General features: G+C 42.4%; 1 protein-coding gene across 3 annotated transcripts in view; it reads left to right on the top strand.

Annotated features, from left to right (window-relative positions):
* The window catches only part of MOB2 (MOB kinase activator 2), a 344,949-nt gene that overhangs the window by 294,128 nt on the left and 27,360 nt on the right, over nt 1-23,461 (top strand). For all 3 annotated transcript variants that reach the window (XM_030201243.1, XM_030201242.1, XM_030201241.1), the window contains exons 2-3: nt 12,195-12,355; nt 13,156-13,249. In XM_030201243.1, coding sequence (XP_030057103.1) covers nt 12,195-12,355; nt 13,156-13,249 — 255 coding nt within the window. The remainder of the gene's footprint in view (nt 1-12,194; nt 12,356-13,155; nt 13,250-23,461) is intronic.

The raw sequence follows: 23,461 nt of genomic DNA on the forward strand, positions 1-23,461 counted from the left end.
ACGCATGTTTGAATTCCGATACCGTTTTCATCTCCACCACCTCCCGTGGGAGGGCATTCCAAGCATCCACCACCCTCTCCGTGAAAAAATACTTCCTGACATCTTTCCTGAGTCTGCCCCCCTTCAATCTCAATTCATGTCCTCTCGTTCTACCGCCTTCCCATCTCCGGAAAAGATTTGTTTGCGGATTAATATCTTTCAAGTATCTTTCATATCACCCCTGTTCTTCCTTTCCTCCAGGGTATACATGTTCAGGTCAGCAAGTCTCTCTTCATACGTCTTGGAACGCAAGTCCCGTACCATTCGTGTAGCTTTTCTTTGCACCGCTTCCATTTTTTTAACATCCTTCGCAAGGTACGGCCTCCAAAACTGAACACAATACTCCACTACTCATAATCCTTGTAGCCACTCATTCAACACCCACTCACCACTACTTCCCATTTAGACCCCTTATTCAGTAGTTCCACCATTAATGGCCCATCCATTCACTGACTGGCTCAATAAACTCACCATATCACTCCTAGTGATCTCATGCATTGACAACCCCCATCAACTCTTGAAGTATTGTGACAGCTATAACACCCTATTTACTCACTTATCCCATCTGTCACCCATAAACCCCATCTGCTCACAGAGCTCACGCCACCACCCATAACACCCACTTCCACTCAATTACTCAACCCATAATCACCAGTAATAATCCTACGAGCAGTCACTCACTCAGTCTCTCTCCACTTATGATATTCATGTAGTCATCCCATCCATTTAATCACTCTTACCAACTACCACCACCCACTACCCCATCCGATCTATTACTTACCCCATGCCAATAATCATTACTTCTTCATCCATTCATTAAACCCCTTGCAAGGCTTAATTGCCTTCCATAGAGCCCATATTAGTTCTGTTCTGTAACTGCTACCCCTTGCAAGTTACCCTAGTTCTTCATTCCACTAGCATTCTTCTGTGTTTATCCGAAATCCAAGCATGCATGCTGTCAATGAAATGTGCCTTTGTGCAATGCATAGAGCATGACTTTTCAACTTCATTTAATTTGGATTTTGCTCACACCATTTGTTACATATATTTTTCAATTATATGTTTAAACACTTTATTGGAATTTATTAACCATCTGTATGAACAGTTTCACCGAAGGCAGTGTACGGCAGGTCCAGTTAAACATAAAACTTAACAGTTTTGCTAATAGCATAACAATATAGTAAAATGACCAAATATAAACATAAATACAATAAAGGAGGTAAACTTGGAAATATGTCAGTACAATACAAATAATACCATAACAGACAGCATGGAAGAATATTCAAATGCCACAAAAACAATTTATAATGGAAGTGGCTCTTTGGTAGAGCAGGACAGATTTTCACTAGACTCTGTTTATTTATTATGGCATTTCTACCCTGCATTTTCCCAAGTGAGCTCAGGTTCAATGCGGCTTACATAATAAATTAAGAAGTAAAAGCTGGCTGGCTAGGTTCACATCAGGCTCTGCAACTTAGATTAAATAACTACATTTTCTGCTTATTTACAACCCAAATGTTTACTGACTTCTGCGCAGTCTGTGTTGAGGTACCAGTCCTGAATTTTACTCGGAACTTCTTCCATTTATTTTTGGCTGGAGAAAGGAAATTTTATCTCCCCTAAATAACTCTCCTCATGCTCTAAGATTGGAGCTGGATCCTTATTTACATCTATCCTTCCTCTGGGACAATCAAGAAAAAGCCTACAGCAACCTGCATCAATTGGACCATCCAAGGATATCAGAACCAGAAACTAAAGTTCATACCTGCAATCCGTGAGTTAAAAATGTATTTTAACTAAATAATCTACTTCTATAACCATGAATATTTTAGATTCCTTAAAACTAAAGGGAAACCTATGCACTGTCTCAAAGAATTTCACATAGAAGTGGTAAGTGCAGCCATTTGTTTCTCTGTTTGATGGAAAACTTTGATCTCACAGGCCTGGTCTGAATTTACAGCTTTAAAAGGTCTGTTCTTTCAGCTATTAAAGCCGTAACCCTGCATTGCCAACTAGGAAGACTGCTGATCTACAGGGTGTACTCCAAAGAGTGGATTGCAGCGCCACCCAGTGAAATTTTGCCTAACTAGCTTCTGACACAAAAATGTGTCATGCAAGCATCCCAGTGGTGTGTGGGAGAGGAAACCATAATCCTCACAAACCAAAGAGAAGGCAAAAGTGCAAGAGGTCAAACACCTACATAACAGTACTTAAAGATCACCATATTGTCACACCAAAGCTACCCACAGCACCCCCAGACCACCCTTGGGAACTATAGGACTGGTGAATGCCTGATCAGCTGCAAAGAAATCCTCGGTGATCCATGATGCCATAAATGAACATAAGTACATAAGTACATAAGTAGCGCCATACTGGGAAAGGCCAAAGGTCCATCTAGCCCAGCATCCTGTCACCGACAGTGGCCAATCCAGGTCAAGGGCACCTGGCACGCTCCCCAAACGTAAAAACATTCCAGACAAGTTATACCTAAAAATGCGGAATTTTTCCAAGTCCATTTAATAGCGGTCTATGGACTTGTCCTTTAGGAATCTATCTAACCCCTTTTTAAACTCCGTCAAGCTAACCGCCCGTACCACGTTCTCCGGCAATGAATTCCAGAGTCTAATTACACGTTGGGTGAAGAAAAATTTTCTCCGATTCGTTTTAAATTTACCACACTGTAGCTTCAACTCATGCCCTCTAGTCCTAGTATTTTTGGATAGCGTGAACAGTCGCTTCACATCCACCCGATCCATTCCACTCATTATTTTATACACTTCTATCATATCTCCCCTCAGCCGTCTCTTCTCCAAGCTGAAAAGCCCTAGCCTTCTCAGCCTCTCTTCATAGGAAAGTCGTCCCATCCCCACTATCATTTTCGTCGCCCTTCGCTGTACCTTTTCCAATTCTACTATATCTTTTTTGAGATACGGAGACCAGTACTGAACACAATACTCCAGGTGCGGTCGCACCATGGAGCGATACAACGGCATTATAACATCCGCACACCTGGACTCCATACCCTTCCTAATAACACCCAACATTCTATTCGCTTTCCTAGCCGCAGCAGCACACTGAGCAGAAGGTTTCAGCGTATCATCGACGACGACACCCAGATCCCTTTCTTGATCCGTAACTCCTAACGCGGAACCTTGCAAGACGTAGCTATAATTCGGGTTCCTCTTACCCACATGCATCACTTTGCACTTGTCAACATTGAACTTCATCTGCCACTTGCACGCCCATTCTCCCAGTCTCGCAAGGTCCTCCTGTAATCGTTCACATTCCTCCTGCGACTTGACGACCCTGAATAATTTTGTGTCATCGGCGAATTTAATTACCTCACTAGTTATTCCCATCTCTAGGTCATTTATAAATACATTAAAAAGCAACGGACCCAGCACAGACCCCTGCGGGACCCCACTAACTACCCTCCTCCACTGAGAATACTGGCCACGCAATCCTACTCTCTGCTTCCTATCTTTCAACCAGTTCTTAATCCATAATAATACCCTACCTCCGATTCCATGACTCTGCAATTTCTTCAGGAGTCTTTCGTGCGGCACTTTGTCAAACGCCTTCTGAAAATCCAGATATACAATATCAACCGGCTCCCCATTGTCCACATGTTTGCTTACCCCCTCAAAAAAATGCATTAGATTGGTGAGGCAAGACTTCCCTTCACTAAATCCGTGCTGACTTTGTCTCATCAGTCCATGTTTTTGTATATGCTCTGCAATTTTATTCTTAATAATAGCCTCCACCATCTTGCCCGGCACCGACGTCAGACTCACCGGTCTATAATTTCCCGGATCTCCTCTGGAACCTTTCTTAAAAATCGGAGTAACATTGGCTACCCTCCAGTCTTCCGGTATTACACTCGATTTTAGGGACAGATTGCATATTTCTAACAGTAGCTCCGCAAGTTCATTTTTTAGTTCTATTAATACTCTGGGATGAATACCATCAGGTCCCGGTGATTTACTACTCTTCAGCTTGCTGAACTGACCCATTACATCCTCCAAGGTTACAGAGAATTTGTTTAGTTTCTCCGACTCCCCCGCTTCAAATATTCTTTCCGGCACCGGTGTCCCCCCCAAATCCTCCTCGGTGAAGACCGAAGCAAAGAATTCATTTAATTTCTCCGCTACGGCTTTGTCCACCTTGATCGCCCCTTTAACACCATTTTCATCCAGCGGCCCAACCGACTCTTTGGCCGGTTTCCTGCTTTTAATGTATCTAAAAAAGTTTTTACTATGTATTTTTGCTTCCAACGCTAATTTCTTCTCAAAGTCCTTTTTTGCCCTCCTTATCTCCGCTTTGCATTTGGCTTGGCATTCCTTATGATCTATCCTGTTACTTTCAGTTGGTTCTCTTCTCCACTTTCTGAAGGATTGTTTTTTGGCTCTAATGATTTCCTTTATCTTACTGAACAGCATCTTGACATCCTAGGAATAAGTGAAACCTGGCTAGATGAAAGTGGGGGTTTACCACTGGCTGAACTATGCCCAACAGGTTTCAACATCCAACATCAACCAAGACAAGGAAGACAGGGTGGAGGGGTAGCAGTCTTGATTTGGGACACAATCAAACTGTGCAGAATATCCATCCCCCAGCTACATGGATCAGAATCTCTTTTAATCCAACTTGAAGAGGAGAAGCCAATCTGGCTGCTCATGGTATACAGAGCACCTCGTAACAACACATTATCTGTACAAGAACTCCTAGACCTGATTACTCAAGTGACCCTGAATTACCCTAGGCTGGTGATCATGGTCTACACATCAAAATCCCAGTTACCACCATAGCTGCCTTTCTGGACACGATGACAGCATTAGGATTTACACAGGTGATCAATTCTTCAACCCACGAAAAGGGTCACATACTAGACTTGGTATTCTACAAATTCTCCCTAAGTGATCACCTTGAGGGTGGGACCAGAGCTGAGAGAGACGTCAGAACGGAAGACTGACGCGCCCAGCGTGCATGCTTTTTGCTGCCTCGACCACGACCAGGTAAAACTTCTTTTAAAATTTGGAGGTAAAAAGGGGGGACCTTGCAAAACGAAGCGAGGGAGCGAAGGAGGGACCTTGCAAAACGGAATTACGGTGCTTTTAAAACTACATTCGGACTATAAGACGCATCCCCCATTTTCTTCCCAAATTTGGGGGGGGGGGGGGGGAAGTGCATCTTATAGTCCGAAAAATACGGTAATAGGTGAGCTTCCTTCAAATGAAGGAAAACTCTGGAATGAGAGGGCATAGGATGAAGTTAAGAGGCTATAGGCTCAGGAGTAATCTAAGGAAATGCTTTTTCACAGAAAGGGTGCTGGACGTGTGGAATTGCCTCCCGGTGGAGGTGGTGGAGACGAGGACTTTGAATTTAAGAAAGCATGGGACAGGCAAATGGGATCTGTTAGGGAAAGGAGGGGCAGACTGGGTGGACCATTTGACTCTTATCTGCCGTCATTTTCTGTGTTTCTGTCTAACATAATTATAATACGATATCAGCCTAATACCAATAAAACACCTAATAATCAATGCAGTAGAGCATTCAGATAGCATTTTACTATGTTTCTATTTTTGATGGCAAGAGATTATCACAGAATGGAGAGTCTTTCCTATGTGGGTTTAAAAATTTTTTTTAACTTTAATTCTATTTTATTTTGCAACAATTTTTTACCTTTATCCTTAGTCTCTCAGGTTTATCATTTGCTAACAATCAAATACACTGTCTCATCTATTTTCCTGCCAGCTGTCCACCTTGTCATGCTTGTTACCTGGGTGCACACCGCAGCTGCAGAAAGGTTATCAAAATATATACCATGCCACCATTTGTACTCTGACATTTCAATGGATTTTGATTTTAGATTTAATTACATGCCTTTTTCAAATTGAGCTCAAGGTGAGTTAGTTTTAAGCTTAAGAATGTGCTCAGTGTGTCTGTGGCCAGAGACTCAACATGTGCACAGCCCTGAGTTTTATTTGGATAGGTTATGGAAATGTTGAAAAGGGGCAGAAGTGAGAGAGAGAGAGCGAGAGAGCGTGCAAGGGGAAAGAGGTAAAGGAAAGGGGAGGAGTGGGCTACACACTACTACTACTATTTAGCATTTCTATAGCGCTACAAGGCGTACGCAGCGCTGCACAAACATAGAAGAAAGATAGTCCCTGCTCAAAGAGCTTACAATCTAATACACACACATACATTCTGCCAGACTCCCTACCCCCATACCACCTCCAACTCCCCCCTCCTCTCCCCCCTGCCCCCAGGGGCAGAGGCAAGGAAAAGGGGAGACAGGAGTCTGGGAGTGTTGTAGGTTTGCCAGCTTCCAAGAAATGTAAAAACATTGCTAACAGATGCTCCTGGGTATCCTTCTCCCCCCCTCCCTAGTTTCCAGCGTTTCAATTAATTGAAAAGCCAGAGCCATATCAGCATTCCCCCCAAAGATCCCCCTCCCTCAAACAATGATGGTTGCCCCCTTTCTTTTTTGTTTTGCATATGCTATGACAGGAATGAACCTCACTCCTAAGCCAGGTTATGTGGAGTGTGATCACAGTCTCTCAAATTTACTGCTAACACTCTCCTTAGTACTTGCATTGTGTCAAAGAGAGCTTCTTTCTGGAGTTCATAAGATGTAACAACATGTAGAGGCAACTTATCCAGCTGCACTTGGAAGTTCTTTTTGATCAAGCCTGGGTTCTGTGGGGCATTTCTCCTGTTGAGGACTCCTGTTTTAGTAAGTTCTTGGTCTTTTAGTGGAGGAGTAGCCTAGTGGTTAGTGCTAGGCAGACTTATACGGTCTGTGCCAGAGCCGGTGGTGGGAGGCGGGGCTGGTGGTTGGGAAGCGGGGATAGTGCTGGGCAGACTTATACGCATTGGGGTTCCTGGCCTAGATGGCACCCGGGGCGGATTGCCAATGCGCCCCCCCCCCCCGCGCGCTAAATGACACCTCCCCCCCATGGCAAAATGACCCCCCCCCCCCCCCACGGGTGCACGCCGCTGGGGGGGGGGTGCCGCGGCACGCTTCTCCGAGTTCGCTAACTTCGCTCGTTCGCTGCAGCTCCCTCTGCCCCGGAACAGGTTACTTCCTATTCCGGGGCAGAGGGAGCTGCAGTGAACGAGCAAAGTTAGCGAAGTCGGAGCAGGCGCGCGCCGCGGCACCCCCTAGCGGCGTGCACCCGAGGCGGACCGCCCCCACCGTCTGTGTCCTGAAAAAGAGAGGTACAAATCAAGGTAAGGTATACACAAAAAGTGGCACATATGAGTTTATCTTGTTGGGCAGACTGGATGGACCGTGCAGGTCTTTTTCTGCCGTCATCTACTATGTTACTATGTTCGATTACTGGGTTCGATTCCCACTGCAGCTCCTTGTGACTCTAGTCAAGTCACATAACCCTCCATTGCCCCAGGTACGAATAAGTACCTGTTTACTATGTAAACCGCTTTGAATGTAGTTACAAAAAACCACAGAAAGGCAGTATATCAAGCCCCCATTCCCCCCTTTTAGGAGCTAATTTTAGCAGGCAAATCCATGCATAAAACTGTGTTTTATACACATAATTATTTATACAATTGCTTGGACTATATGAGCACAGAGCCTGTATGCTCATAGGTTTATCCATCCTAAGCAGAGGCATTTCCAGGGGTGGGGTTGAGGCGGGGTTAGTATTTGTGTGCGTACTTTGTAAAATATGTGCATAAAATAAGCTGGGATATACATATGTTTGCTTTTCATGGAAAGTAAATGTTAAAAGTGAAAGTAGGCATATATTAGAAGGCTTGTTATAAAAATCACCCTCTTAGTGGAGGTGATGGATCAGACAGTTGGCTGGAGGGATGGTGCCTTGGATCAGTTACATGAACACAGGTGATTGGTGTAATTACAGAATTTCAGAACCTAGAAAGAGAAGTGGCAAAATTAATTCCTATCCTCAACAATGCCAGTTTCAGAACTTTTCCTTATGATCTTTCAAATTTTAATACATTGATGTATGCATCAGAGGAAAGTGATTTGACACAGAAACTGAAAATGTCATTGCAAACAGCCAAGCTCAAAATAAAGCGTATTAATTAGATTCTGCTGTGATCTAAACATACATGTTTTTACCAGTGTTCAGCCTGTCAATACATGGGAATATTTTTACCACTTTTAAAAATAAAAACTGTAAATTGTGCCTCTGCTGATAGTACATGAAGATCTAGCAGTGAATTCTGATTGTTAGAAAAGAGAACCCCTAACTTAGAAAGCAGTTTGGTTAATTTTTATGCAGTAAAAACTGTTTTCCCCTGAGATTGGTAAGTGCAAGAATGGTAGTGGTTACTCAGAAATCTGCCTGGATCTGCTTGGCTTGAGCAGGAACAGTGGCACATGGTGCTTGTTGTGCTATGGAGCTTCCCCTGGAATGTAATACATTTGAATGCCCTGGAGGCTGTGGCCCAGTGTTAGGCTTCAGCTGGCTTTGTACTGCTTTGTATTAGGATAAACTAGTTGAAATGCTGAGCAAAAACATTCCTGTGGAGTTAGAGAGGTCAGGCTGCTTCCTGAGATTGTGTACAGTTAAGAAAAGATACAGTAGAGGACATTCATGGGCCAGATGTTAACATTTTGTAAAGTACATAAAAGGGATAAGTGGAGGAGGACAGAGGGAGATGGTTTTTAATCTTGCATTGAAATATGTTGGGGATTGAGGGAGCCTTTCAGAAAGAGGAAGTGTTACATAGTTTCACCATATAAGATGAAAGGTTCTATAATAGTTATACTGATCCCTAAGAGCACCTCAGCTTCAACGGGAGATGTTACTAATTACAGTTCTGACGCTTCTGTCCCATTGTTGACTAAGATAATGGAGGGAATAATTGGTACTCAGTTTATGAATCACCTTTTCTCTTGCATAAATCCCGGTCAGGCTTTAAGGCCTTGTTATAGTACCAAGACAGACCTGACCATCTTAGCATCCGATTTTAGGAAAGCAATCAGTCTAGGCTTCAAGTTTTTAATGATGCAGTTTGATATGTCAGGTTATTTTGACCTCGTTGATCATGAGTTGCTTTTAGACCTGTTGGACTAATTCGGATTGTGTGGGAAGGTTGACTGATGGTTCCGTGACTTCTTAAAATCTAGATTGTATCAGATGAAGTTGTCGGGTTCTCTCTCTCACCATCCTGGTCTCCTGATTGTGGGATGCCACAGGGCTCACTGCTATCTCCAATCCTTTTCAATGTTATGATGGCTCCATTAGGTGAAATACTGGAGGCAGCGGGGTTCTGCACTTTCATTAATGTGGACGATGTCACAATTTATATCCCTCTCAAGACTGGTCTTCCAGAAATTGTCCCTAAGGTTAGGCTTGGTATTAACTTGTTGGAATCCTGGTCTTCCGAATTTAAATTTAAGTTAAATAGAGATAAAACTAAATTTCTTGCGGTAACCAACCCCTTCGACCATATGTATATAATAATTTTACCATTGACAACACGTACCCCCTAGACCAGTGATGGGCAACCTTTTGAGCTTGGTGTGTCAAAATTCGCCAAAAAACCGAGCATAACTCGGGTGGTGTGTCACTTCGAGAAAAAAAAACATAATTTCGTGATATTTATAGTTTAAATAACAAAAATGTATAATTGTAATATATAACTGTATTTAATAAACCAAAAACTAATTATTTAACTTACCTGCTTAGTGACTTCTTTGTTCATCTGTCAGTCGGTTTCTTTTGTTGGTCTTGATATTATTTAACTTGTGTGGGGTGCCGTGAACTAAGATAAGTGAGGGGGAGGGGGAATTCTTTAACTAATCTGCCTATTAGTGACTTTTTTTTGTTGCTGAATTTCATTGGCTAAATCTTCAATTGATATTTCTACTGAGTGGTAACTCAGATATTCTCTTAATAATTGCATCTTTATTCTGCATATCGTGAAATAGAACTGGTGCACATCTTAGGAGAGGTTCTTTAATAAATTCTCCCTCACTGAGTGCTTTTCCATGCTGAGCTATGGAGTGAGCAATGCTCAAACTTGCAGATGTTAAATTTGTAGAACCTTTTACAAATTTAAGGATGGAATTAGATTGGCTCTTATAAAAGTGTAGCTGCCTGGAAATGTATTCCTTCCTTTCATCCTCACTTTTTTTCAAGAGCTGGGAATGATTAGTTTCAAAATGTCTATTTATATTCCACGTTCTGCTTACTACCGTTTCAGTACATAGAACGCAAAATGATCTGCCATTTTTTTCTATAATGCCATACATCTCGGTCCATGTCTCTTGAAAGGGTCGGCTACTGCTACTACCACTTCCTTTACTTAACCTTGGTTTTTTATTTTTTGGGTTCTCCATCAGGGGGGCAGTGACAGAAGATAGAATTATAGATAGCCTGTTAGCCCTGCAGGCAATTAGGGGTTAACTAGCCTAACTGACCACCTTATGTAAATTAAGATGGCTGCCGCTATTTCTAATGGCGGGAAACGGCACCCGTAGCACATGCCCTCGCCTCTCCCAGCCTCCCCCTCACCTATCTCAGTAATGATGGTCAATTAGAAATCCACAACACCCCAGAACAGTAGATTGGATGATGGTTGCTGTGGTTATGTGGTAATGGCGATCACAGGGCCCCCAGAGATGCGTCCCCCACGGCATTCCGCTGCTCTCTGCTCCGCCGGCCGGAAGTGAGGTCAAAGATCCCCTAACAGCCGTGCAGGAGCCAGGGCAGAGGGAGCAGCAGGGAGGGAACAAGCGGAGGACTCGGAGGGAGCCAATAGGAGCGCACACGGCACCCCCCCCAGCGGGTAAACATGCACCGGGGGGGGGGGGAGGTCGTGCTGCACCTGGGGGGGGGGCGCATCGGCGATCCGCCCCGGGGAACGCCGCTGCTTCTCTGTATGCGGCCACATGCGGCCGCGTGTCACCGAAAATGGCTACGCGTGTCAGTACTGACACGCGTGTCATAGGTTCGCCATCAGGGCCCTAGACACTACACTTAGGGTACTGGGTGTATTAATTGATAGTCACCTCACATTTGAGCCTCAGGTTTCCTCAGTAGTAAAAACATTCTTTCAGTCACTTTGGAAGCTGAGGAGACAATCATATTTTTCACCTGACATCTTTAGACCGCTAGTTCAATCCTTGGATTTAATTCACTTCTATTACTGCAATTTCATCTATGCTGTATGTAAGGACGGTGTCCTAAAAAGACTGCAAACAGCCCAAAATACTGCAGCTAGGCTTGTCCTCAAGGTATGGTGTTTTGATTGAACCACTCCATTATTATGCAAGCTGCACTCACTGGCTGCCATTAAAGCCAAGATTATTTTTATATTATGTGTTTAAGTCAGTTCACTCGGCAGACTTTAGATAACGAGGTGCTAAGTGGTGGTACTGCCAATGGCAATCCGGGGTCAGCCTGATTACTTGGTATTTTGTATTTCGCAAAAGACTGAAAACGTTCCTCTTTGCGAGGTTCCTAATGGCGTGTGTTAGATTGTAAATGGCCATCAATGGTTTATTATTTAGTTCTTATTTGTGCTACTCTGCTCTTACTTGATATTTTGTTTATGGTGTTGTAAACCTTGCCTGTTTTATTTATTGTAAGCCACGTTGAACTTGAGTATGTTCAGGAAATGTGGAGTTTAAATGTCAAAGTAAATAAATTAATTCTCCCTCTCTTCTGATGACAGAGCTGGCATCTCCATAACCTAGTAACATGTTGCTATGTTAGAGAGAAATGGCAGCTCTGTCTTAGGAATAGCTCAGTAAGGTTACCGAAGGACGTTTTCCACAAAGAGCCAGGTCAATCCATGGAGTTGCTGCTTTCCATTTATTGTATGCAAGTGTATATCCAGTTCACTCTTTAGCATGTTCAGATTACCAGTAAGAAAATAATGGATGGGAAATGAAAGCTACATGTATTTACAGAATGTAGCCAAGCTCAGTGTTTCTTGAGGTGAGTGCAGATGCAGAATTCTACAGAAATAAGAGGACCTTAAAAATTGGAGAAGTTATTCCTGTCACTTTGAACAGTTTTTACATTTGGAATCTACTGGGAGATTAGTGTTTGAGATCATTCATCTGACAAGTTAGAATGAACTGTCATTGATATTCCTGAGTAATTTACAATCCAAGATACTCAATCATTCTTGTATTTATCTCCTTTCTGTAGGAAGTCCAAGGCAAAGCCAAATGGTAAGAAGCCAGTGCCAGAAGAGAAGAAACTTTATTTAGAGCCAGAGTACACAAAATCCAGAGTCACAGACTTTGAATTCAAGGAGCTGGTGATGCTTCCACGAGAAATCGATCTCAATGAATGGCTAGCAAGCAACAGTAAGTATTGGGGGAAAATGAAGCACTGGGTAACTGTTTCTATCTACTACAGCAACCTGCAGCTCACCGTTGAATTTTATGCAGCCCTCAAGAAACCATCATTAACCAGAGTTTCTTTGATTTTAAATAGTAGTTTGCAATTATTTCAGAATAGCCACTCTAGCAGTTTGTTTCCATTATTTTTAGTTAAATGTTAGCTTATTTATTTATCACAGAAGGTCTGTGTAGATCTGTGTATTTCTGGTTCCAACATAATGTAATTCTGTAGCCCTCTAGGGATAGATAGTACTGACATTCATGCGGCCCTCTGTGTGTAAAGGTTGCCCATTCATGGTCTAGGACATGTAGTTTCTTAAGTTGCCTTCAGAGTTAAGAAAATGACTATTTCTCAGAGCTGATAAAATTCAGGGGCCCTGAAAAATAGGTTTTCATATTGCTGACAGGACATTCAGTCCTATGTAAAATATACCTAGATAAGTTCCCACAGCCATCTGAAAATGACTTTATACAGGTCCTACTGATTTTTCTGCCTGTTAATGTGTTTCATGTTCTAGAAAAAATGTCAACTACAGATAAATACTTTTATCTATACGAGATGTATCAGAAGCATTTAATTTATCTGCCCTTTGAAAGTGAGGCCTTATGAAACATTCTCACATTGCAGTCATGTAGTCTGTTCCATTCCTAAGGGAACTATATACCAGTAAATTTCTCTCTCCATTATTTCAGCTTGATCAACAGTGAGCAGTTAGTTTACAATAAGAATTTTTACATTTTTAATTTTCATCATTTTTTTCCAGCAACAACATTTTTCAATCACATCAATTTACAGTATAGCACAATTTCTGAATTCTGCACGGGAGAAACTTGCCAGACCATGGCTGTATGCAACACGTAAGTGACCATTATGTGTTCTTTGTTCAGAGGGTTAGGAGAGCTGTCAGAACCATACATAACACATGAGTGTCTGCTGCTGTGTGCACAGGGACATGTCATGTACAAATTAACTTTACCTATTCCATTCTCTGGAAGCACAAGACAGAAAGGAAGAATTTATAGAATGAAATAACGTATTTCTCCTAACTGCTAACTGTAAGCCACATTGAACTGAAACTTGTTTTTGGATAATTGTGGGATATAAGAATGAATGAATGAATAAATAAATAAATTTTGTAAGTCATCAGTACATGCGCTAAGTGGATTTAGAGGAGCTTTTCATACCTTGGCAGTTGACGGGCATCTTTCATATAGAGATGAAGTTTGTTAGAAAAGGTTTGGATAGTTCAGTCTTTTTCTGGTATATAATCTCCCATTCTATTCAAGAGGCATCCTGACCACAACAGCCTGAATCAGCTCCATATTACCTAAGGTGACTCAAGATGCAAAGTGACCTTGGCACAGGCTCTAAATTACAAAAGTGAATAGGAATGTATTTGGATACTTAGAATACAGTTACTTTGCAGGAGGATTGTGTAAGATATATTTGTTGCTTCAGTTATATACTTAACTGTATTTATGGCTCAAGAGATTCCCCTCACAGGGTCCATCACATCACTGATTTACGTGTCTATGGCTGTTGCAAAGCTGCCTAGATGTTGATAGGTACAGTTTTATATGTTTAAAAATAAATCAGAGCATTATCAATTCCCTTCCTTCTAGTATTGTCAAGACCAGCTGTGTAGCATGATGAAGCACAGGCCAGGAGCTTTCCAGTGGCACTAGGCTTGTCTTTAGTGCCAGCTGCTTGTCAAGATAACATTATATAATGGAACACACTAACGGATATCTTGCAAAAGTTATTTCTGACCAAAGAGTTAAAGTACTGTTACAATTTCCTGCAAAAGATCAACCTGCTTTGCTAGTCAAGTGGTTAGCAGATTCACGGAGGATAAAGATTCAGATCCTGGCTCAGTCTGTTGCTCCTTAAGCTGATGGGATCTTTCAGATAGGAGGACTGAACCAAGTGCTTGATATAGGATGGCAGTTACTGTGGAGCAGCAGTAGAAATGATGCTCAAGGAGCTACAAGCTACAGCCTACATCTCTACCTTAGCTGGAGGTTCTAATATTCAGTCAAAAGTCAGAGGAATATCACAAAATATGTTGAAGGTATGTGGGCTTTCCTATCCCTTCCTGCCTACATTCAGAGTTTTTGAGCAACATTCTCTGAAGGTCCTTGTCTGTCTTCCTTTTTGCAATGCATGGAGCTAGATTGACCTTTTGGCTAAAGCACCAGCATTAGAGTAAGTTTTACTCAACATGCAGTTAGGAACTTTTGAAGTTATAGCCTGTGAGTGTATCAGATATCACAGATATGACAAAGTAAAAGCACGAATAGGGTTCTCATCTATTCCATTACCTTTGGAAATGAAAGTTAACTACATGGTGCCCCTCTGCTCCTCTGTGGTAGGGTACACAACAGCAGAAAGCACAATTGCACTACTAGGTCGACAAATAGGCTTCTGGGTGAAGTCAGGGTTACTCACTGGTTAGATATGCATATTTGCAGGACTGAATCGGTGAATGTCTGGGTATTTATTAATATTGACAGCCATAGGGGAACAGGCTAAAAGATGATCTGCATGGAGGCTGAATAATTTAGTACAGAGAGATTTTTTTTCAGCCTCAGCATTAACCTTAATGACTTGTATAGTTGCAGGGCCGGTCTTAGCAATTGTGGGGCCTTGTGCAGACCAGTTTGGTGGGGCCCCACCTAACCCCACACTTTGTTGACAAGATGTGTTTAAATTTTTTTTTATTTCAAATAGACAAATCAAGCAAAACTTGTACAGAAAAACTAATTCAAATAAGCACAATGCTATCATAGCAAACATTTGGGTTTAAAAAGCAAAACCTTGGGCATGTAAGGACTGGATCAATGAATTAAAACAAATGCCCTTAATGTGTAATACTTGGCAGCAATAATGAAACAGTGATTGAATATTCACATATCAAGCAGCCTGAGCCAACGGATCTATTTTCCACTGAACATAATTAACTTTGTATGAACTTGGCTGGTAATAGTGTGGTGAACTGTATAATGTTGGAACATTTAGGGCCCCTTTTACTAAGTGGTGGCAAAAGGGGGCCAGCGCTGGGGTCGGTGTGTGTTTTACACGCGTGCCGAGGCCTCTTTTTACCGAAGCTGGTAAAAGGGAAGTCTCACTTTCCTACAGGAAATGGCCATGCAGCAAGTCACAAACAGAAGGCAAAATACTCTACTGGAAAAGGGCACCAAGTGGAAGGAGTAGAGTAACGAAACTTCTCACAGATGGTGTTCCAATAAACGTTTATTCAAAAAATCTTCTAAAACATTGGTGACGACCCGACATGATTCGTGTTTCGGCCTAATCAGCCTGCTTCAGGGGTCTAGGGATATGTAATTCAATAGGTATTTCCAAAAAGTCATCCAAAGGTTAAAAACTGAACTCGGTAGATCTCCAAACACAGATGTGGTAACCAGTGCTGTATCTGTGCGCAGCCATTTCGGAGGGGGGCCCTTACTGCCACCCATTGAGGTGGAGGTAAGGGCTCCCGCGTTAACCTAGCGGTAACCGGGCAGCACACAGCACTGCCTGATTACCACCGGGTTCACTCCAGCGCTACAAAAGTAAATACATTTTTGTAGTACCAGAAATGACAGCATGGGGTGAGAAGTACCACTGGGCTGCTGCAGTAGGCCAGCAATACTTCCTGTATAGCAAGCGTTATGCTTACTGCCGCTTAGTAAATGGAGCCCTTAGACTGACTCTGGACAGTTCTACACGAAGGAAACCCTTCCCTCATTATTCAATACATTGTCTGTGAAATAGTAGTAATAAAAAAAAAAAAAGGCAAGTGAATTTTTATAATATACCACTGCATTCCACAAAGCAAAAGGCGCAAGTTCCCACATGCCATCTTTTTTTTCTTTTGATGTAAGCACAGGAAGAAAAAAAAGATTTTAAATGCTCCCAGGTTTCAACCTAATTCATGTTTAATGTGGGGTATAAATGCTATACATAAGTAAATAAATAGATAGAAACTGATTCACATAACATGATGTCTGTTTAGTGGCCCTTTACCAGGAGAAAAAAAAAATCTCTGCACGAATATAACAGTGCTAGAGAGTGCCTTTAACCAGCCCCTCCAAATGACACACTGATTTACGATTTATAACAAATTGCTACTCAAACTTTAAAATGTTATTCTGTTGTTATACTCCCTCTGTGTACAATCCGTATGCACAAGCAGACATGTTTGAAAATGTAAGTGAGATTAAATAAAAATTCCACCAACAATAAAGAAAGACAACATGGATGCAACAGTTCATAGGTTTGCTTGCTTGCTTGTTTTGAGTGCACAAAGATCTGGCTGTGCGAGGAAGGGGGGAAACAGATAAGTTACCCTGGGGGGGGGGGGGGGGGGGGTTGTTTGTTTTTTTTACAGTATCCTTCCCTCCCTCATATTCCAGACTTCCTCCCCGCTCCCCCGAGCCGCAGGGTGCCCTAATGGCACATACCTCAAGCCACCCCGGTGGTCTAGTGGATCCTTCAGGGCAGGAAAGATCCCCAGTCTTTCCTGCCTGCTGCCACTGACCCTCTTGCTGCCTCATCTTCTTTTAAATGGTTGCCGAGACTTCCAACGGCAGCTTTGCAAGTCTACAGCAGAAGTCTGGTGAGGCTCCTGCTGGAAGACTCTGCAGACATTTTTAAAAAGTGATGCAGCAGCAAGAGGATCAGCGGCAGCAGGCAGAAAAGACTGGGGATCTTTCCTGCCCCTAAAGAATCCACTAGATCACCAGGGTGGCTTGAAGTATGTGCCAGGAGGGCACCCTGTGTTTCAGGGGAGGAGAGGCAAAGTTTAGATTGCCATGCATTCCCCCCCCCCCCCCCCCCCATTCCCTTGCAGCTCTCTAAACAGGAGAGGAGAGGACAATAGCAGGGAGTGGGAGGGAGACTGCCCATGTTGCTACTGCCTAAGACTGACCCTGTATAGTTGCAAGAATTTTAAAACTGCAACTTATCAGTGATGATGGTTGAACTGTGCTTTCAAAGCACTGTCTGTGAGCTGCTGTTTAGTCAGTCTCTTCATTCTTAATTTAGATTTAGCCCATGCTTTTTCATTGGTAGATAAAAGTGAGTTACATTCAGGTGTGTTAGGTATTTCTCTGTCCCCCAGAGGGGTTGCAATCCTGTGTTTTACACCTGAGCTAATAGAAGATTAGTTGACTTGTCAAAGGTTGAAAGAAGACTCCATGGGTTTTGAATCCTGGCTTATTTGGTACTCAGCCTGCTACTTTCGAACAATCTAAGTTACTGCTGCACTCCACTTGATTGAGGAAGCCTCTCAAAGTGGGCACTTTTTATGGAAAGTGTTCTCCTGTACTGTGAAACTGTTTCTCTGACCTTGCTTGCTTTATTCTTCTTCTGCTGGAAGAAATAGCAAGAAGCGGGATTTTGCAATGGGGTTACTTTGAGTGATATTTTTTTTGGGGAGGGTTGAATTATTATTACTATTATTGTAGATTTGATGAGGAGCTTCTGTGTTATAGTTTCAAATCCTAGACCAGATTCATTTATTCTCTGTGAAACTGGAAGTGTTTTATATAGCTAGATAGAAGGTAGCATTTCTGATTAAAATTAATCACGCAATTAAAAAATTTTAAGGTATTTTATTTATTTCCTACCACTGCTCCTTGTAACCCTCTGGGCACATCACTTAACCCCTCATTGCCCCAGGTACATAGAAAAGCAGCATATCAAATCCCATTCCCCCCCCCCCCCCCACCACCACTAGTCTACCTTAAAGGTGGTCTTCTGTTGGTCTCCGGCAGTGGCAGCCTTGCACATACACTGCCTGTGGCCAGCTTTAAAGCTTTCCCTCTGTCCTGTCCCACCTTCTCTGATTTCCCTTCCTTTTGTGTATAGGCTGTCCCTGCCAGGGACCAACAGAAGACACCTCCTTTAAGGTTGACTAATGTTGGGAGGGGAGTGGAAGAAGGTACCAGATTGCACCAAGGACAGGGTTGGGAGTGTAAGAGAGTAGAAAAGATGGTTGTAGGAGACAGGAGATTCAACAACTTGATTTTTTTTTTTAAATCACGGTTAATAATGCATTAGTCAGATCTAACTACAATTAAGTTCTAGCCCATAAATATAAATTTAAAAAATTAGGGCTGCATTTTGATAAAAAATTTTAATTGCGATTAATGGCGGGGCATAGCCAGTAGTCCATTGGGGGAAGGGGGCGCAGACATTTCCTCTCCCTCCTGAAAACAGGATTTGCATCCGAAAGGGATGGAACAGGTGAGAGGGAAAGCCAAGTGCAGGCCGCAGGCAGCCTGGCTGAAGATGCTCAGAGTTGAAACGTTACATGGGGTTGGGGGGGGGGGGGACATGAGAGAGCCATGGGTGGCTACAGGAGGGGAGGGATAGATGCTGGACCATCCACAGCAGGAAGAGGGGAGGTGCAGGAGGGAGGCAGAAGGTAGGCAGCAATTTTTTAATTGTGATTAATAATTAACTTGTTAATCACGATTAATATGCATCCTTTAACATATATATATATAAAGCTGGAGATAATCCAGAGGAGGAAAACAGGAATATACTGTCGAAACAAAAACAATGGCAGCAAATAAAGGCCATATGGCCTGTCCTAGAGGGGATCTTTTATTAAAGCTTAGCTTAAGTTATGTGCAGCAGGGCCCATTTTATTCCTATGGGCCCTGCTGCAGTCTTCATTTCTACCACCTCCACTTAAAGGCTGTTCCATGGCAACCACTATCCTTTCCATAAAGAAATATTTCCTCAGGTTACTTCTGAGTCTGGCCCCTTCCAGAGCATCCTTTCATCTGAAAGAGACTCTCTTCTCATGCATTTATGCCATGGAAGTGTTTAATGTCTGCATCATATGTCCCCTCTCTCCCAAAGTATATATATTTAATACCGCTTACTGGGTTAAATACTCAATGATTAGTCACTTAGCAACAAATTCCCATATCATTTGACTAATATACTGTTAATATAAAGAAGCCTACTGCCTAATAACACATACATACAATGTCAATTGTGAATTATCCTATTTATTACAAAATCTTAGACTCGTGTTACAAAAACTAAAATGATGTCAATGATATTCCATCTTGATAAACAATTGTAAATCCAACAGCGAAGGGATATCACAACTTCCTTTGAAGAACAGAATATCAGACATTGTACAGAAGACTCCACTGGTTTCATATTACCAATCAGTCCCGTTTTTGGTCCCAACACTGGCCTTGTTTCCTAGTTCACTTCTTCAGGCAACATGGCTAGGACATAACAGATCGCAATTGAGGCTACAAGATATACTCTTGAAACATATAACAGACGTTAATTGTTGTTAGAAGCTCAACAGCTGTGGTTTGAAGAAAGACATTAGCTTTCTTTCCTCTTTTTCTTTTTTGTGTGTTTATCAAGATGGAATATCATTGACATTTTAGTTTTTGTAATAAATAGGATAATTCACAATTGACATTGTATGTATGTGTTATTAGGTAGTAGGATTGTATATTAGCAGTATATTAGTCAAATGATATGGAAAGTATATATATTGAGATCTTTAAATCATTCCCCGTAAACTTTATAACCATTTTAGTAGTCATCCTCTGGACTGACTCCATCCTGTTTATATGGATTATGAGTCACTCGTTTGATATATAATCCCAAGTGGTTTCACATATTATATGCAGGTACTTTCTCTGTCCCTAGTGGGATCAAAATCTGTTCTTTGTTCCTGGGGCAGTGGAGAGTTAGATGACTTGTTCAGGGTCACAAGGAGCCACAGTGGAAATCGAACCTGATTCCCCTTATTCTGAGCCTCAATGTTAGGCTACTTGTCCACTCCTTATACCTGGGGCAATGGAAAGTTAAGGGTTATATTTTTGAAGGTATAGGTATATAGATAATATATTTTAGTTATGGTTAATAATTTATTTCTTCTCTAGATTATCTCTTGCTTTTTTATAACATGCCTCTCCTTAGAACATTTATATATTTATTTTCTGCATTTGTAGCCCACGTTTTCCAATCCAGTTGTCTGTTCAATGTGGCTTACAGTTTAGTACAGTTAAATTTGACACGTGTCTTTGAGTGATCTAGCTTCATGGTGTGTTGGTAGGTGTTCACTTTGTGCAGAATCATCATGAAAACATTTTCTGAAGAAGTGGGCTTTCAGGAGTTTTGGGAAAGTTATGTAGTCAGTTGCGCATTTTATGACTTTTGGGATTGTGTTCCATATCTTGGGACAAAATACCAATACAACATACATGGAAATTCAGTTTCCCTCTCTGGCCTTGAGAGCTGATGGAAACCTTCCTTTGAGCCTGAACCTGTTAGCAGGAGTTGCTTTGCTAGCTGCAGCCATCCTCCCTCCCCGGAGAAATTTGATTTCCATCATATATCTAAGCTGCACTGACCTGAGTCTCCTATTCCATAGCAGTATAGTTTTATACAATTAATGCACCTAGTTCTGCTAGAAAATCATTTTCTCTTATTAGTAGGGCAGAGCTTTAGGACTTATATTGATCTTGGAGATTCCTGTATACTGCAAAAACATTTTATTAGACTAATACAAAATATATCCAAAGAAGAGATAATTTATATGTCCGTTAGATGCCTTCTTCTGGTCTGAAGAAGGAATCTGTTAGCAATAAAACTACAGAAAATACTGCTTTTGTTTTATAAAGCTTGATTGGAGTTTTGCTCATTCTCTTGTACTTAATTTCTTATTTGAAACACGCCTGCTTTTCTCAGCACTCTCTCTGGTCAATAATACTGTAGGTTTTATTTTGGTACACAGAATAATAGTGGAAGTAATACAAATTGAATCCAGCATCACAAGCCTCGGCTCTGTTAGTACATGCAGATTTCAAACTTCTACTAATCCATCCTTTTTTTTTTTTACTTGTTTAATGTTTACCATGTAGACCTACTTCTGTGTTGTCTTCCTAGCAAAGATATGTAAGCTGGAGAGAGTCCAGCAGCTGTCTGAGCTTGTTTGCAGAACTTGTTTACTGTCTACAGAAGTAAGAATGCAGCAGTCTGTCAGAATCTTCAAAATGCTTCTTATACTACTGCTATTAGCAGATGGAATGTAAGGTATTATGCAGAGGTGTTGAGGGGGGGGGTCTTTAGTAATAAGGGGGATTCTCCAAGGGTTAAGAACCCCCCCCCCCCCCAATACACTACTTGCTCTTGGAAGAAGGAGGCTATTTCTAGAATGGACATGTCCCTGCCAGAACTAGAACTTATAGTGGGAGGCCTGCTGTCAGGATAAGTAGCAGAAGCTCTGCTTTTTCCTGAGGTTATTTGCTAACTGGACTTGTTAGATCCTAAGCATGTGGCAGTAGTAATAGTGGAAGTGAAAAAGTCTCTTGCTTTGGGTAAAGGCGGGATATAAATATAAAATAAATATGTGAGGATCACCCTCTCACTCATAAATAGAGTTCTTTATCATCCTACTAGACCAGTCCAGACCACTAGATAATTCCAGCAGATGGAGGCAGAGAGCCTGAGCTTTCCAGTGACATCATCAGCATAAGGAGTGGTGCAGGCTGGAACGTGCCAATATTTCTTTGCCTGTAGCAGATTGGACTGGTGCATCAGGATTCTTCTTTGGAGGCCTGACTCCCTAGAGCACAGTCTGCAGCCCATGGCCCTGTGGTTCAGTCCTTGGCTGTGTGGACCTCTTAGGGACTGGTTACAGAACTTTGCCCTGATTGAACTTGGTAAGTTCTCCTCAGGCCTAAGCCTTGGCCCATGGATCTCAGTTTTGTGTGTCTTAGTCTGGTATTGGTCTTGTGGGGCCACTACTGGCAGGTGTTAGTAGCCCTTTTGCTCTTCTCCTCTGGGGGAAGCTCCTTTAGATCACAGAGTATTAAAGTTTATTTTAAAAAAGAGAGAGAAAGCAGATAGAGGGAGCACAGAACAGCTCCTTTATTTTCCAACTAGAATTATACTGTTTTCTCTAAGGACGAGCAAAATAGTATAGCTGCAAGATTAGGAGATAGTATTGATACTGGCGCTGACACCAGATATTCTAGAAAGCTTAGAGCCTTTTCCAGGCATGTGTGAGAAAGTTTTGCTCTGTTGTTGGCTGTGTGGGCCTTCTGTCTTTTTTTTTTTTAATCTGTAGCACATGGGTAGGTGCATAAGAACTGGCAACCTAGATGTAAAATTATTAAGCAGACCAAGAGAATTTGAGGAGAGACTTGCCAAACAGGTGAAAGCTGATAGTAGAAACATTTCAAGTACATTAAAGCACACATAGGCCGATACGCAGAACTCGGTGCTATCTGGAACAGCACCTGATCGATACTGTGGGAGCAGCGCTGAAAATAGTTCCCCAATGCTCAGTCATAAAAAGATGCAAATGGTATGAGTGCTGTTTGACAGAAAGCAAGGGGAATAAACGTGCTTGGTGCATGCGCACAAGAGCAAAGCACACATCGGCACCATTCTTCTGTGCTTTAAATGTAAGCTTTTTAATTTGTTTTCACCTGAAAAGCTTCTATTTAAGCACAGAAAACAGGCACCAATATGTGCTTTCACTTTCAGGTTCGCTCTGGCTCGCATATATTCATCTGTCACTCAGGGCCGCCAAGGGGGGGGAGGAGCAAAATTCTCCAGGCCCGGCCTCCAGGTTCGCTGCAGTGCTTGCTATGCTGCTGCTGCATCATCGCGTCTGTCTGGCGTTGCATTCAGTCAAGTTACTAACTTCCTGATTCCCAGCAGTGGCTCTAGTACAAGGAAGGCAGCCGGGAGGCAGAAGCTACAATTCTTTGTCTCCCAGTCCAACTTCTTCCTAGTCCATTCTATTATTGCATTAACGCATGTAACAGCGCAGGGGCATCATCCTCTCTGCATGCGTGCTTCTTCCTGAATCCTGAGTACCTCGGCTCGTGCTTCTCCATGCCTAGCGCACTCATCGCATCTCCACACCTCTGAGTCTGACTCTGGACCAGGCTGCAGGCAGCGGGTGGTGGCAGAGAGAAGACTCACTCGGGCGGCTGGCCAGGGAGTGTTAACCCTTACCCAGTGACGGCCACCGGACAGCAGCACACATAGCAGCGACAGCACATCTGAGC

Source organism: Microcaecilia unicolor, chromosome 4 (genome assembly GCF_901765095.1).
Source record: "Microcaecilia unicolor chromosome 4, aMicUni1.1, whole genome shotgun sequence".
Classification (NCBI taxonomy): domain Eukaryota; kingdom Metazoa; phylum Chordata; class Amphibia; order Gymnophiona; family Siphonopidae; genus Microcaecilia; species Microcaecilia unicolor.